Source organism: Myxine glutinosa, chromosome 11, assembly GCF_964187855.1.
Source record: "Myxine glutinosa chromosome 11, kmMyxGlut1.1, whole genome shotgun sequence".
Taxonomy (NCBI): Eukaryota; Metazoa; Chordata; class Myxini; order Myxiniformes; family Myxinidae; genus Myxine; species Myxine glutinosa.
Window position 1 is genome coordinate 112,214,013 of NC_136271.1, and position 17,801 is coordinate 112,231,813.

At 40.9% G+C, this 17,801-nt stretch overlaps 1 protein-coding gene across 2 annotated transcripts in view; it reads left to right on the top strand.

Annotated features, from left to right (window-relative positions):
• Nucleotides 1-15,838, top strand: part of LOC137436988 (tyrosine-protein phosphatase non-receptor type 14) — a 114,918-nt gene extending 99,080 nt beyond the window's left edge. For both annotated transcript variants that reach the window (XM_078787002.1, XM_068131259.2), the window contains 6 exons: nt 4,455-4,574; nt 8,086-8,304; nt 9,498-9,626; nt 10,081-10,315; nt 12,228-12,388; nt 12,492-15,838. In XM_078787002.1, the coding sequence (XP_078643128.1) occupies nt 4,455-4,574; nt 8,086-8,304; nt 9,498-9,626; nt 10,081-10,315; nt 12,228-12,388; nt 12,492-12,620 (993 nt within the window). In that variant the 3' untranslated portion in view covers nt 12,621-15,838. The remainder of the gene's footprint in view (nt 1-4,454; nt 4,575-8,085; nt 8,305-9,497; nt 9,627-10,080; nt 10,316-12,227; nt 12,389-12,491) is intronic.
• Nucleotides 15,839-17,801: the final 1,963 nt, after the last annotated feature.

Consider the following 17,801-nt stretch of genomic DNA (forward strand, 5'->3'; position numbering starts at 1 on the left):
ACTCCAATACCGAGGCCAGGACGTCCACGCAGAACCACAAGGAGAGATGATCGCCAGCTGCACCGGTTAGTCTGCAATGGCCGTACCAAGTCAGCTAATCGGCTTAGGGCTGAGTGGCAGCAACTGACAAATGTGCCTGTATCCAGAAGGTGAGTCAACCAACGACTGGTTCAAGCAGGCTATCGTGCCAGGCGTCCCCTGAGAAAGCCACGCCTGACCAGACAACACAGCCAGCGCCGATTGCAGTGGGCCAGAGAGCACCGTCAATGGCAGCCAGGACACTGGAATCACGTGACCTTCAGTGACGAGTCTAGATTTCTGGTCTATCGTCAAGATGGCCGCGTCCGAGTGCGCAGACAAGTGCATGAAGCCCACAACGAAGATTGTATAGTGCCAAGAGTCCAAGCTGGAGGTGGTGGGGTGACAGTTTGGGCTGCTTTTCATACAGGGGGGAAAACTGACCTGGTTGTTCTGAATGGAAACCTGAACCAGTTCAAGTACAGGGTCATTCTGGAAGAAACATTGCTTCCATTTGCTCGTGCAGCCTTTCGAGGAAACTTTGTCTTCCAAGATGACAATGCACGGCCTCATCGTGCTCGCATGATCCAACACTTTCTTGCTGACCGTGGTATAGAGCATATGGAGTGGCCTGCCCTGTCCCCGGATATGAATCCGATAGAGAACTTGTGGGCAGAATTAACGCGTCAAATCGACAACTTGGACCAGCAGCCGACCTCTGTGCGTGAATTGCAGCAGACTATTGTCACTGCATGGCAAGCGATTCCTGTCCAAACCTTGGCAAATCTCGTGAACAGCATGCCTCGACGTGTACGTGCTCTCCTGAATGCTCGTGGGGGTTACACGAAGTACTGAACTGTAATTTTACTGTCCGTAATCCCAGTCATAATTTAGCATTTGTTTTTGTTGAAAAAAAAATTGGCTAATGTGCAAAAATAAAGAGATACTTCTGGAAAATGTACAGAAGTTTAACACAGTACTGTCCGTGAATTGAGTTCGATATCAGTTTACATCACTTTCAAGGATCAATTTATTTGCTTCTAAATGTCAAATGTGGTTTTTGTTTCTTTTAAAGGTCACATTAACAAAATCTAGAATAATTTCAACCTAATTCCAATGAACTTTTGGTTCCAAGTCATCTTGAAAAGTAAGTTCACCCCCACAAAAAAAATATTCCATATTAAATGCCAAGTCTGTATGTATGTATATATATATATATATATATATATATATATATATATATATATATATATATATATATATATAACACAAACTATTCAGTCAATTCTGTCAACGTATAATTACTTCTCTATCGATTTGCTTTACGGAGAAACCTTAACAATCTTTACAGTTAATGACGATTACGCCGTTGAAGGAAAATATTAATAAACAAACAAAATGACGAATAACTCCCTTTACGTCCATTTACTTCACTGACAAAACTTCATTCTTTTGGAAATGAACGAATTATTCTACAAACGGAACTTCAAACTCCTTATTTTTGCTGCCACTTTCTTTTCATGCACATGTGAGCAGGGGTGTGTGTGTGTGTGTGTGTGTGTGTGTGTGTGTGTGTGTGTGTGTGTGTGTGTGTGTGTGTGTGTGTGTGTGTGTGTGTGTGTGTGTGTGTGTGTGTGTGTGTGTGTCTATCTTTCTGTATATCTATGTTTGTGTCTGTTTATCCTATCTATCTGTGTCTGTCTATCTAGCTTATCTCTCTATCTATTTGTGTGTGTCTATCTATCTATCCTATCTCTCTATGTCTATATATATATATACGAGTATATATAGACAGGCCCCACCCCCCAAACCTATATATACGAGTCCCCCCCCCCCCAAACCAACCCAACAGAACTCCTCAACCCCTCCACCCTGGTCACAACACCTCAACCTCCCCCCTCCACCTAAAGTGACCCTCAACCTCACCCCCTTTCCTGATGTTTAAACCGCCCTCCCCACCAAAGTCCCAACATCCCCCTCCCAACTCTGTCCCGTCCTGTATGTATATATGTATATATATATATATATATATATATATATATATATATATATATATATATATATATATATATATATATATATATATATATATATATATATATATTGTTTCTTTCCTCTTCTTTTTTATTTTTGGGAAATTGATTTTTTTGTCGTTCTGTTGAAATAGTACTTCAGGAAACTAAGCTTTTAAACCAATCAGAAACCTTTTTCTTGTTTTGTTTTATTTTTGCCTCAGGGCCCTTATATATGGAGGGGGTGGGGGTGGGGGGTGAATATAGTAAAAATTAAGACTTTTAAAAGGAGAATGATAAAGTGGAGATGAGTGGGAGGAGAAGGGAAAGGGTTTCCTGCGGAGTTATGAGTGAGGGGAGGAAGATACATATTTAGAGTACAAGGGGTGGGGTGGGGCTGGTCAAAAACTGCACCATCTATCTATAATTCCAGCAATCTCTGTGTGTCTGTCTGTGTGTCTGTGTGTCTGTGACCGCTGTTTCTCGACAACCACGGGTCCGATATACTTGAAACTTGCCAGGTATATTGCTGGGGACCCGAGGATGTGCCTTTTCAAGGTTTGTAATTAATCGGACAAGTACCTACCGAGCTATGTCCAAAAAACGCTTCAACCAATCAGAGAGCAGCGAGCTATCACGTGTGCCGAACCGTTAATGCAATGCAAGCGTTAATGCGTTAATGCAAGGCTTTTCTTTTTTTCCCTCTTCTCTTTCTACTTTTCCTTGCGATTAAATTGCAAACAGCCAAAATACGTTGGCGCTAATTGAATAATTGGCCATTAACACTAAAATAATCGTAACTGCGATATGCCAACTTCCGGACAGTGCAGCCTTCCATGTTGTTGTTGTTTGCAGCAGCTGTTTGCAGCAAGGCAAGGCTTTTCTTTTTTTCCCTCTTCTCTTTCTACTTTTCCTTGCGATTAAATTGCAAAAAGCCAAAATACGTTGGCGATAATTGAATAAATGGGCATTAATAGATAGATAGATAGATATGCGATATGCGAACTTCCGGACAGTGTGCGCGTTACGAGCTGACCGCCATTACGGTACGTAATTCGATTTCTTATGCGCATTATTTCTCCCAATTCAGTCAGAGCGAAGGGCGGAAGCGAAGAGCGTTGTTATTTTTTGTTTACGGGCGTACGGGCGGGGTAGAGCGTACGGGTAGCGTTTTTTTTTTTTTTGGGCAAGGAACGGGCACCCACGTACGGGCAATGCCCTAGTCTATCTATAATTCCAGTAATCTCTGTCTGTACGTCTGTACGTCTGTACGTTTGTTTGTCTGTGACCGCTGTTTCTCGACAACCACGGGTCCGATATACTTTTAACTTGCCAGGTATATTGCTGGGGACCCGAGGATGTGCCTTTTCAAGGTTTCATATTAATCGGACAATTACTTACCGAGCTATGTCCAAAAAACGATTCAACCAATCAGAGAGCAGCGAACGATCGCGTGTGCCGAACGTGGCGGGCACACTCTGCCTCGGATGGCACATTTGAGAGCGTATTCATTTATTTCACGTTTGCAAACTATGTTGGCGTTAAACTATGTTTTACAACTAATAAAAACGAATTTGCGTTTCATTCGCTTTCCTGCGCGTTTGTGCACGCGATGGCGATTTCTTTACCAAACTCCGGAAGCCGTTCGCTTTGGACCAAACCATTGCATGTAAATAGAGGGGGGGGGATTGTCACCACTCGCAAGCCGTTCGCTTTGGACCAAACCATTTCATGTAAATAGAGGGGGCGGGGGGGGGATATAATTTTAGATATAGATATAGTACGGGCATGCCCTAGTCTATCTATAATTCCAGTAATCTCTGTCTGTACGTTTGTCTGTGACCGCTGTTTCTCGACAACCACGGGTCCGATATACTTTTAACTTGCCAGGTATATTGCTGGGGACCCGAGGATGTGCCTTTTCAAGGTTTCATATTAATCGGACAATTACTTACCGAGCTATGTCCAAAAAACGATTCAACCAATCAGAGAGCAGCGAACGATCGCGTGTGCCGAACGTGGCGGGCACACTCTGCCTCGGATGGCACATTTGAGAGCGTATTCATTTATTTCACGTTTGCAAACTATGTTGGCGTTAAACTATGTTTTACAACTAATAAAAACGAATTTGCGATTCATTCGCTTTCCTGCGCGTTTGTGCACGCGATGGCGATTTCTTTACCAAACTCCGGAAGCCGTTCGCTTTGGACCAAACCATTGCATGTAAATAGAGGGGGGGGATTGTCACCACTCGCAAGCCGTTCGCTTTGGACCAAACCATTTCATGTAAATAGAGGGGGGGGATATAATTTTAGATATAGATATAGTACGGGCATGCCCTAGTATTGGCAAATGTAATAAGCAATTGTCTTATAAGGAGTGAAATTATATTCATTGGTTTTTGCATCCATACTGGATGTGCAGAAACAAACGTCAGGCTTTTGCTACACAAAGGAGCTTTCTGCCAATGGAATTTCAACTCCTCTACCACGTGTCCGCAAGGAGGGTGAGGAGTATGCAGCGAGGCTGTCTATTGATGACAAGGTATGTGGGGTTGCCTGGTGTTTCATTCATTCATATTGCTTGATGCAAAATTGACTGTTTTTGTTTTGCATTACTCAATTCATGCCTGCGACCTGTATAGTAATTACCTCTGCCACCGAAGATGGACCACGGTTACGTTTCTATCTGTTTGTCTGTGAGCAGGATAACTCGACAAGGTATGTACAGATTCAGACGAATCTTGTTGGACAGGTTGGGTATGTGACAAGGACAAATTTATTAGATTTTAGAAAAGATCTGGATCCAGATCCACAAAGATTCTATATTTTGAGTGATTCTTCACCATTGAGAGATAAGACCAAAAATGATATGTAGCATGATACCTCCAAAGGTTATGGATTGATTTGGACGAAACTAGGTGGATGAGTTGGTTGGTCGACAAGAACAAGCCGATTCGATTTTGGTTCAGGTCCGAATCCAGATCCGGCCTATCATTGGAATACAAAACGTAAACTGTCGAGCCAGGTGGAGGTATGCGCTCCACCGAGTACTGTTCTCGTTGGCTGAATAAACTAATTGAAAAGAGCAACTTTCCCCTCCCTTTTAAAGTCTGCCTGGGCATTGCCCGATTGTGAAGGGCATTCATAATAATCTGCCCTGAGGGAAATGTAAACATGCATCGAGTTTAAAGAAGGAACTTTAAAAACTTTTATTGATATTGGTTTCAGCTACTCCAAGCCAACAATTTGTCTTTAAAAAGTTTGTATTTAAAAAGTTTGTATTTAAAAAGGTTGTATTTAAAAAGTTTGTATTTAAAAAGTTTTTATTTAAAAAGTTTGTATTTTAAAAGTTTGCATTTAAAAAGTTTGCATTTAAAAAGTTTGCCTTTAAAAAGTTTGCATTTAAAAAGTTTGTATTTAAAAAGTTTGTATTTAAAAAGTTAGTATTTAAAAAGTTTGTATTTAAAAAGTTTGTATTTAAAAAGTTTGTCTTTAAAAAGTTTGTATTTAAAAAGTTTGTATTTAAAAAGTTTGTATTTAAAAAGTTTGTATTTAAAAAGTTTGTATTTAAAAAGTTAGTATTTAAAAAGTTAGTATTTAAAAAGTTTGTATTTAAAAAGTTTGTATTTAAAAAGTTTGTCTTTAAAAAGTTTGTATTTAAAAAGTTTGTATTTAAAAAGTTTGTATTTAAAAAGTTTGTATTTAAAAAGTTTGTATTTAAAAAGTTTGTATTTTAAAAGTTTGTATTTAAAAAGTTTGTATTTAAAAAGTTTGTATTTAAAAAGTTTGCATTTAAAAAGTTTGTATTTAAAAAGTTTGTATTTAAAAAGTTTGTATTTAAAAAGTTTGTCTTTAAAAAGTTTGTATTTAAAAAGTTTGTATTTTAAAAGTTTGTATTTAAAAAGTTAGTATTTAAAAAGTTTGTATTTAAAAAGTTTGTATTTAAAAAGTTTGTCTTTAAAAAGTTTGTATTTTAAAAGTTTGTATTTAAAAAGTTTGTATTTAAAAAGTTTGTATTTAAAAAGTTTGTATTTAAAAAGTTTGTATTTAAAAAGTTTGTATTTAAAAAGTTTGTCTTTAAAAAGTTTGTATTTAAAAAGTTTGTATTTAAAAAGTTTGTATTTAAAAAGTTTGTATTTAAAAAGTTTGTATTTAAAAAGTTTGTATTTAAAAAGTTTGTATTTAAAAAGTTAGTATTTAAAAAGTTTGTATTTAAAAAGTTTGTATTTAAAAAGTTTGTATTTTAAAAGTTTGCATTTTAAAAGTTTGTATTTAAAAAGTTTGTATTTAAAAAGTTTGTATTTAAAAAGTTAGTATTTAAAAAGTTTGTATTTAAAAAGTTTGTATTTAAAAAGTTTGTCTTTAAAAAGTTTGTATTTAAAAAGTTTGTATTTAAAAAGTTTGTATTTAAAAGTGACTTAAATTTCATTGGGAAGCTTCGACTGATATCACATGAAGGACAAGGATGTTGGTCAACAATAAACATATCAATACATATATGTGGGTCATTCAAAAGGTTCTCGTAATGAGATACACACTAATCCAACAAATGCCAACGGTCTTTATTTTTTACTCTGGAAGCACATATAATCCATTTAGGGATATAAAATATTTCCTGGAATATTGTGAGTGTTTCATTCCAATAACGTTTTTGAATGCTTCTTGTATTTATGGATTTGAACCTTGGGTCACCACATCATGAGCTAAATAATCACATGTGATTACCAAACAAACCAAACCCAACAATACTTCCACAGCATGCATAATAAATAAAGTAAATAATGTTTGGAGTGGGGCACATTTTTAACGGTCCATCTTTTTATTTATTTTTTGAAAAGTGGAGTTTGGTGGATGGAGGTTAATTGAGATAAATAACAAAGATGCCAATTTCACTCAATGTAGAGCACGATCGCATGTCATCCCCCATCCTTTCCCACAATCTTTTTTTTTACCCCCAGTATCCTGCCCAGCCCAACCCTCTTACTCTCAGCATACTGCGTTTTCTCCCCTCATTTTTCTCCTCTTCTCCTGTTTGTTAATTCACTTGCTTTTGTTGTGTCGACCTGTTGCCTCACTGTCCAACTCTCCGTTCACCCCCTCCATCTCCTCGCTCTTCCATGAACCCTGATATTATGAAGAGAATAAATAAGCATGTTACAGGAGTTTTCATTTCCCTATATATGCAGATTAGCAGCAATTAACAAATGCAGGAGATTATGTGGCTTGTGACATGAGAGTACCAGGCCCCCAGGTGAGAAGGGTCTCACATGGGGGCCTGATGTAGGGACCAGTGCCCAGTTGCTAGAAACTCCGATAATTTAACCACTGGATAAGAGCTATCCTGTGATTAAAATTCTTATCCAATGGTTAACTATCCGACTGCGGTTTGAATAAGGGGAGGACAGCTATCTGCTGGGTAAGGTGCGGATAAACTTTTGATTGGTAGATGGCATCACACAATGCATTGCGCTGTCACGTCTGCCTGCAAAGCTATTATCGTGGCTGAATTCAGTCATACTAGAAAGAGGAAAGCAAACTTTAGGCCCACTAGCCCCAAGCGCATTGAGGGTGAACCAAAAATGTGCGTTTGTCTCTAGATAGAAATCAGACTAGGTGAGACACGCAGATTGTCCTCTTTCTGAAGGTTGTTAGGAAAGCAACTGTGCCTTCCAACTGTGCCTGTGCCAACTGTGTATAAACAAACCAATATCAACATTGAAATTATTTGAGAAGTAGCTTGAAATCCTTCATAATCATGTGAAGTAAGATTTGAGCTTACAACCTCTGAGATATCAGTGCAGTGTCCTCACAACAAGGCCTTTACCATTCCCAAGTTAAGGGTGACTTTTTTTTGCAAAATTTAAGGATTGTGAATATTAAAGCTTTCCCCCATTTTTAAAAGGCTTCAGACTCTCATTGTACTTCAGATGTTTTTTTAACAAGTGGTAAAGATGGTTGTTGATATGGTGAATTTAGCTTAACAACCCCTTCCCCCTCATCCCCCTCTTTCTACCCCATACCACCCCAACCCCTGCCACCCCTATAAACTGTAGTGCAGCTGGCTACAAGCTCATCTCGACCAAGGTGTGGTGCTAGCAGAGTATGAAGCAGTGCCATGCATGCGGCCTGGTACAGCGTGCTCCACTGCGGAGCTGCCAGAAAACATGGAGCGGAATCGCTTTGGGGATGTTCTGCCATACGACGTGACACGAGTTGCCCTCCGCCCAAGCAGAGACAACCCCACGGGCTATATTAATGCATCACACATCAAGGCATGACATTATGATTTTGCAGAACACAATTCCTCGCACTAGTAACTCTGCACCCCTGCTGTATATGATATTAGTTCCCTTTGGGTGTTTGTCCATGCTCTATCCTTTTTTAAATTATGAGCGTCAAACAAGGAAGTAGCACGTACTATGTTTATGCCTACGTTGACTAAATCACTGGGGGCATTATGTTTTCGGGTTGTCCGTCCGACTGTCCATCCATCCATGATAGGTTTTCATTAACGTGATAACTTAAGAACGGCTGAAGGCATCTTGATCAAGTCAAACTTGATATATGTATGTATAATGATGTAAAGATGAACTGATTCGATTATGGGGTCAAGAGGTCGAAGGTCAGAGGTCCCGTTCAATAAAAAAAATTCTGTTACCAAGCTAACTTGTGAACCAGTAATGGGATTTTGAGCAAACTTGGGACAAGTATATATTATGATGCAAAGATGAACTGATTGGATTTCAGCATCAAGAGGTCAAAGGTCAGTCCGTGATAGATTTTCATTACCACGATAACTTAAGAACAGCTTAAGGGAACTAAGTCAAACCTCGTACAAGTATCTATAATGATGTAACAATAACCTGATTAGATTATGGGGTCAATAAGCCAAAGGTCAGAGTCCATGATAGGTTTTCGTTACCTCGATAACGTAAGAATGGCTGAAGGGATCTAAGTCAAACTTAGTGCAAGTATGTATAATGATGTGATAATGTGGACGGAGGCATATACATTGACGTCGCGACGTTGAAGAGTTCCGCTCCAGTTAGTCTTTGGTAAGACTCATCCGGGGTTCGAACCTCCCAGACTCAGAGCGGACGCTCCAACCATTATACCAGCGATGTTGGTCAAAAACCGAGGCTTTATTGAATAAACAGAGTGTAACCTCCCAACATTAGACAATATGAAAGTGTCCGCCAGGGCATTCATGATCCATCTGACCTCCAATCAACAAAGGCCACCATAAGCAATGGAATTGTTTGTGAAGTTGATCTTGGCTTCCTTCAATCTCCAAAATGTGGGATTTAAACGTAAGGAAATTGTTCTTCCAGTTATCTAGAGCAGTCACAGGTGGGTGCTAGTAATAGGTGAGAGTAAATAACTTTTCTTCTCCTTGATATTGTATTTGTCTCGATTAGTTATATTATTGGCATTGTTTTATAACAGATTTAATTCTTCTCTTCAGTTTTGCCTTGGGCAGGAGTTGTGGCACTACATTGCAAGCCAGGGCCCCTTGCCACACACCTCCCATGAGTTCTGGCAGATGGTGTGGGAACAGGCTGTGTGTGTCATCGCGATGGTGACACCTGAACAGGTGAAGTCAGCATGGCAAACACCAAAATACTCTTCAACACGCATATTTATACATCAAATACACCAAAGTTTTGTCTCGTTTCTTTTTCAAACGTACTGGATGTAAGTACCACATGAAGGGGTTATCTTCACACAATAGATACACAAAGGCACAGGAAGGTAAAATTTGATAAAAGGAAGATAAGGGGGAGGATAGTGGATAGCAGAAAGGGTAAGAGAACGGGTGGGGAGGGTGGAGAAGGTGGGGGAGGAGGGGAGAGAGGTGGAGGGGAGGTGGGGTGGAGGAGGAGGGGAGGGGGATCGCTGCTGTGGTTTCTAGAAAACAAGTGTAGGGATTGTCCCAAGAAAATACATTGTGATACTGACTGACCGATGTCTTTTCTTAGGGTGGTTTAGTGTGGAACAAGTGATAGGCCTCAAAGCGAGTTAATACGTATTCCTCCTGCTGCTCCTAGGAAAATGGACAACAAAAGTGCCATCGTTATTGGCCCAAGTTGGGTTCCCGGAGGAATGTGTCAAGTTATGGGGACTTCCGTGTCACCACCAAGTTTAGAACAGACTCCGGGAGCTTTGCCACGACGGGGCTCAGGCTACGGCACCTCCTTTCCGGACAAGAACACACCATTTGGCATCTGCATTTCCCTTCGTGGCCTGACCATGGCTGCCCCGAGGATGTGCAAAGGTTTCTAGGTGAGTGTGTCGGCAGACAGGGCTATAGTCCAGGAGCCCAGAAGGTTTATTCAAGTGAAAAGCGCCCGAACGTTTGACCTCATGGGCTGATGGGGTCATCCATCGACATCCACCGCAATGCATTGCTGCCGGGTCTGACCCGTGGCTTTCCCCCCGAAATCACTCAATTAGTGACGCCATTACCGAAAAACCTATTTTGCTCAATATCTGGAGAACTATGCATGATAATATCACGAATAAGGTGTCTATACCTATGTTTATATGGTCAATAATTACACTGACACCCGCATTATTGTTAGAAAATGTATAGTTTTCCAGGTAAATGTTTAGTTCACCCACTCAGTTAGCAAAGCCATTGCGGAAAAACCCATTTTCATTAATATCTGAAAAACAATGCATGATATCATCACAAATAAGGTGTCTATACCCATGTTTTTGTGGTGAAATATTACAATGCCAACTCTAGTGCTTGAAAATGTGGAGTTCACCCTGAAAGTTGCCTACTGGAGTCGTACCATCTCTGTCTTTTGTTACAATGTGGCAGATAATGCATTGGTCTCTGTCCCTTTTTGTTATTTACAGATCATGGCAAATGACGCCCCCGTTTGTATAATTTGCAAAGAAAGAGAAAAGAAACGTGCCCTGAAGTGTTTCAATTCCAGCAACTGGGAAACAGCCAAAAATGCTGCTAGACGGCGAAAGGCACTTCAAAGTGACAAGTTTTCGAACACCTCGGAAGAGATCAGAACATCTGAGGGCCCAGAAGGCAAATATTACCACTCAGTTTGCCTCAGTCGATTCTGTGCCGTTAAGAGAGGAGCTACCCGGCGCTTGTTTGTGGCAAACGCATATTGGACTGGGATTCTATTCGAAACTCGTTCCACTGGTTGCATCATTATCAAGGCAGGGCTATATCAGTAATGCAGTCGCCCCTGCATATTAGGGTTGGAATTTGGAAGTTTCCGGTTTTTCTTCGTACACAGAGTCAAGACTCGTCGAAGAGCTAGAACACATAATGAAGAGAAAAGGGAGAAATGTTTAGTGACAAAATAGACGCAGAAGACCAAGGGATGCAGGTAAGAATGATGGTTAGGGGAGAATGCGGGGGATGGATAAGACAGATACAGAAGCAAACTATCAGGAAGGAAAAACTGGAAATTTGGAGCAGGGGCAAAAAATATCATGGTTTTGGATGGGGGATGATCTGAGATGGTGGTGAAAGTCGTTCTCCTCCTCTTCCCTTTATAAGGATTGAGGTAAGGCAAAGTCAAACTTGGGTGAAAGGTTGTCTTAAAAATCTGGAGGGAAGAATGAGATTGAAGACAATGTGGAAGTTAATTCCACAGGGGAGAAGAAGGGGAACAAATAAGTGGAGGTGAGCAGTGATCCTGAATTTTCAGAGTTTCACCAGAAGGAGGTTGATGGTGGGCCGCGGTGCTCCTACAGAAAACAATTAGCTTTCATATTGAAGATATCTATTCCTCATGACATTGTCTCAACCTGATTATATCATGGCTGTGATTGGCTGAATTCTGTTGCCATGGCAACCTTCTCAGTAACTTGGCTTGTGCACGTGATATTACAAAAACTGTTCAAGATTTAGCTTTCATATTACACAGATCCTTTCTTCATACCACCAAAAATGCGGAGGGCCTACAGTATCAGCTCCTTGCTCCATATCCAATTAGGAAGAAAAATATTTCCTTCCTAATCATGATTCTATTATTTATTTTTGAAGCGCATCACATTTTGAAGCACATTTTGAAGAACCTCGCAGAAAACTTCCTTGCATTCCTTTTACGAATGTTTTTCTCAACTTTGCTCGCTCAGTCCTGCATATTTAATATGTTCTGTATAATGGTCCCTATTGTTGAACATGTACCTCTTTTAAGGCACTTTTTTTCACCACCAGCATTCCTGGAGGAGGTACAGTCAGTGAGACGGCATACAAACTCAATGTTGCCTCCAGGGTGCATGCCACCTCCCGTACTGGTGCATTGCAGTGCCGGTGTAGGCAGATCGGGGGTTCTCATCCTCACCGAACTCATGGTCGCCTGCATCGAACACAATGAGGTTCTTCATTATTCTTTGATCATTGCTATTACATCGTTATGTTTTATCCTTGCCCCCATGCAACCTCTCTTATTTGTCCTGCCTTTCAATGTGACCTCATCAGCGCCTGGACGTACCTGAGGTGCTGGGCCTGCTACGTGAGCAACGTATGTTCATGGTGCAGACCTTCTCACAGTACTGCTTTGTCTACCAGGCTCTCATACACTTCCTCCGCAGTGCCCGTCTCGTTTGATATCAGCATTGCTCGTTTGGACACACATTGCCTCTTTGGACGCAAATTGCCGCTTTGTCGTGCTTGTGCTCGCCACTCGAAGAACGTTTATGCTGAAGAGAAGTCCAAGTATTAATTTTGGAATGTGAACTGGAATGAAGTGTTGATGGAAAGATAAGGCATGCGTTGAAGGAAGCAAGAAGAAGAAACATTTCTCCCAAAACAGTCTTCATTCTTGTTCCATGTTCTCACATTTTACTTTTACCAAGAGGATGATGCAAAGAAACGCTTTTGAGGCAAAACTCTAAAATACATGAACATTGAACAGTTTTAAAAAAAATATTTATCTTGAAAGTATTTTTATATCTTAAACCAACCCCAGACCAGTCTACTGCATTCCTTATTGAGACTCTGCTGACAGTATTATTATTCCTTTGGATTAAGAAAACGGAATGAAGAAACAATAATTGTCTGTCCTGTGTTTTTCTGGATGCAGCGTCCGAACCAAAGTTATAACACCGAAAACTGTACTTGTGGCAGAAGGAATGTCTGCGCTTTGCTATTCTCAAATGGCCTTAGAAGTTCTGTGCTCGTGACCAAGTTTGATGATACACTCCAAGTGGTGGCCACAGACCAGTGAGACCACCATCACTTTGCTGGCTCACATTGACATATATATACATACATACATACATACATACATACATACATACATACATACATACATACATACCTTCAGAAATTATTCATATCCGTTGACTTTTTTCACATTTTTTTGTTACAGCCTGAATTTTATATAAGGTTCAATTGAGATTTTTTTTGTCACTGATCTACACATAATACCCCATAATGTCAAAGTGGAAATGATTTTTAGAATTTTTACAAAATAATTTCAAGAAAAGCTGAAAGGTCTTGAGTCAATAAGTACTCAACCCCAATGATATGGCATTCCAAATTGAGCTCAGGTGCATCCAATTTAATTTCTTCATCCTCGAGATATCTCTTCAACTTGATTGGAGTCCACCTGTGGATTGGGCGAGATTTATAAAGAAACACACCTTTCCATATAAGGTCCCGCAGTTGACAGTGCATGTCAAAGTAGAAACTCTACCATGAAATCCAAGGATAGAATTGTGAGGAGGCATAGTTCTGGAAAATGGTATAAAAGATTTCTAGAGTGTTGAAAGTTCCCAAGAGCACAGTAAGCTCCATCATTAGGAAATGGAAAGAATATGGAACTACCCAGGCTCTTCCTAGAGCTGGCCGTCTGACCAAACTGAGCAACCGGGCAGGAAGGACTTTGGTCAGTCAGGTGACCAAGAACCCATGACCAGTCTGACAGAACTACAGAGTTCCTTGGCTAAGATGGGAGAACCTGCTGGAAGGACAACAGTCTGCAGCACTTCACAAGTCTAGGCTTTATGGGAGAGTGGTCAAATGGAAGCTACTCCTGAGAAAAAGGTACATGACAGCATTCCTGGAGTTTCAAAAAGGCGTGTGAAAGACTCAGAGCATGAGGCAAAATATTCCTTAGTCTGATGAGATGAAAATTGAACTCTTTGGCCTGAATGCAAAGCGCTACGTCTAACGGAAACCGAGCACAGCTCATCACCCATCTAACACCGTCCCTACCATGAAGCATGGTGTTGGCAGCATCATGCTATGGGGATGCTTTTCAGCGGCAGGGACTAGGAGACTTGTAAGGATACAGGGAACAATGAATGGAGCCAAATACAGGCAAATCCTTGAGGAGAACCTGCTTCAGAGTGAAAAAGACCTTTGACTGCAGTGAAGATTTACCTTCTCCAACAAGACAATGACCCCAAGCATACAGCCAAAGCAACAATAGAATGGCTTCTGAACAAGAATGTGAAAGTCCTTGAGTGGCCCAGCCAAAGCCCAGAATTGAATCCCATTGAGAATCTGTGGCATGACTTGAAGATGGCTGTTCACCGACGCTCCCCATCAAACTTGACAGAGGTAGCGCAAATCTGCAAGGAAGAATAGGAGAAACTTCCCAAACCCAGATGTGCAAAACTGATGCAGACATACCCAAGAAGACTCGAAACTGTAATCGCTGCCAAAGGCGTGTTGACTCAGAAGGATGAATACTTATGTAAATGAGATATTTCTGCATTTCATTTTCAATAAATTTGTCAAAGAAATTTAAAAACATGTTTTCACTTTCTCATTCTGGGGTATTTTGTGTCGATAAGTGACAAAAATTTAAATATAATCTATTTAAAATTCAGGCTGTAACATAACAAAATGTGAAAAAGTCAAGGGGCGTGAATACTTTCTGAAGGCACTGTGTTTGTAGGCACTGTATATGTATATGCCACTATACGTACACTGTATATGCCACTATACGTACATATATACACTGTATATTGGAGATTCGGTTGCCAACCGATGTATCTCCTTTCCAGCAGAGGGCGCCCCTGGCTGGAAGCTCATGCCAAGCCAGGTTTGTTAGGGCAGTTTCATGTGGGGGTTTTTCGCGACCATATTTTGCTCACGCTTTTGGACAACAATATATCATTCCACTTGCCGTACATCGAGGACAGGGCAGTTCGCCATTTGGAAATACTTTTGCGTGGAACTCCGTCTGTACTTATAAACTCTACTTCAGCAAAAAGCGCCTAAATTTACGGTAAGTCCAACCAATGAAATTGGTATTCAAAATACCATGGTCTCAACTCCAAAGCGCTCGATAATGGCTTGGTGCTATAAAATTGTTTTGTTTCTCACTGTACTTGTTCCCCTTCCACCTCCTGCAGCTTTTCCGCTTGATAACTATGCATGTGTGCGTGCGTCCGTCCGCACAGCCGGGCTCAGTGGAATTCATTGGTGCCCCCCACCTCCTCACCCCCAATTCCATGTCCTGTCCTCTGCAGGTTGTGCACGTTCAGAGCGTTTTAACGACCCTCGTTTGTCCTTTATTTATTATGCACCTGCAAATTATCCAGCGTTAGAGGGGGCTGGCCTGCCTCTCCTTGATAACGTCTGATTGTTTACTCAATTTATTTTATTTCCCCCCCCCCCCCCCCTGTTTTATCTCTACTGTGTGCATACCTTGCCCATAGTATAGCCTTGTGTATAGAGTTTTATATTGAAACTTTGTTATTTTTTTCCACGATAGAATACGATAAATGTAGCAATATCCTCCTTGGAGGTATATAAATATGCGTTTTCCTTGGTCCTGGTCGTGTACACAATAAAAAGTCAAAATAACTGTTTTTGTAATGTGTCTTGAGTCTTGAGTCTTATCTTATCCAAGGAATAAAGTTTTAATTGGATTAATCGATGAATAAGTTTCAGCGATTGTTCAGTTTAAACTTTTCAATTGAGTTTAATTAGAAGTTCACAGAAAAATTAAAATCGTTATTCCAAAAATTTGAAAAATGAACCAAATTTTATTGTCTTTTTTAACGTCGGACTTCAGACTTATTGATCACAGACTTACTATTGCTGATGACGGCATAGACTTATTTATTCCCTCTCTTGTTTTGTTGCAGAAAATGATGCTGCGAGCTGTATAATATAGGTCCAGATTAACAACGGGCCCACACAGTCATCACTTTGATCAATGTCGAGATGTATCGTTGTATTCTTATTTTTGTTTATCCTTTATTATTAACTTTTTTATGCTCTGACAAACTGTAAATACTTGAAATGTCGGTTTTTTTACTTCCCAAGGAAGTTAGCATACATCGATCAATGTTCCGTTGATTTAATCAATTGTTCTACCGGTCCACTGACACCGATCGATAACCAGCCTTTGCGGGAAACTTCTTCATCCTCATTTATTTCTTTCAACTTCTTATGTTCAGGGGTTGTCTTTGTGTAATAATGGCCAACGTAGAGTCTGGTAGCCGCTTCTTGACATCAGACAAAAATCCGAGAAGGGATCGGTGAGTCATAAAACACATGGCTAAAAGAATGTGGACACCCGAACATCACAACCTATGTGCTCGTCAAACATCTCATTCCAAATTCATGGGCATTAATATGGAGTTGGTCCCCCCTTTGTTGCTATAACAGCCTCCACTCTTCCGAGAAGGTTTTCCACTAGATGTTGGAACATTGCTGTGGGGATTTGCTTCCATTCAGCCACAATAGCATTAGTGAGGTCGGACACTGATGTTGGGTGATTAGGCCTGGCTCGCTGTCGCCGTTCCAATTAATCCCAAAAGTGGTCGATAGGGTTGAGGTCAGGGCTCTGTGCAGGCCAATCAAGTTCTTCCACACCGATCTCGACAAACCATTTCTGTATGGACTTCGCTTTGTGCACGGGGGCATTGTCATGCTGAAACAGGAAAGGGCCTTCCCCGAACTGTCGCCACAAAGTTGGAAGCACACAATTGTCTAGAATGTCATTGTATGCTGTAGCGTTAAGGTTTCCTTTCACTGGAACTAAGGGGCCTAGCCCGAACCATGAAAAACAGCCCAGACCATTATTCCTCCTCCACCAAACTTTACAGTGGGCACTTTGCATTCGGGCAGGTAGCGTTCTCGTGGCATCCGACAAATCCAGATTTGTCCGTCGGACTGCCAGATGGTGAAGCGTGATTCATCACTCCAGAGAACATGTTTCCACTGCTCCAGAATCCAATGGCGGTGAGCTTTACACCACTCCAGCCAACGCTTGGCATTGCGCATGGTGAGCTTAGGCTTGTGTGCGGCTGCTCGGCCATGGAAACCCATTTCATGAAACTCCCGACGAACAGTTGTTGTGCTGACGTTGCTTCCACAGGAAGTTTCGAATTCAGTAGTGAGTGTTGCAACCGAGGACAGACGATTTTTACACGCCTCAGCACTCGGCGGTCCCGTTCTGTGAGCTTGTGTGGCCGACCACTTTGTGGCTGAGCTGTTGTTGCTCCTAGACGTTTCCACTTCACAATAACAACACTTACAGTTGACCGGGGCAGCTCTAGCAGGGCAGAAATTTGACAAACTCACTTGTTGGAAAGGTGGCATCCTATGACGGTGCCACGTTGAAAGTCACTGAGCTCTTCAGTATGACCCATTCTACTGCCAATGTTTGTCTATGGAGATTGCATGGCTGTGTGCTTGATTTTATATATATATACCTGTCAGCAATAGGTGTGGCTGAAATAGCCGAATCCACTAATTAGAAGGGGTGTCCGCATACTTGTGGCCATGTAGTGTAAATATATTTTATGACATAAATCAAGTCCC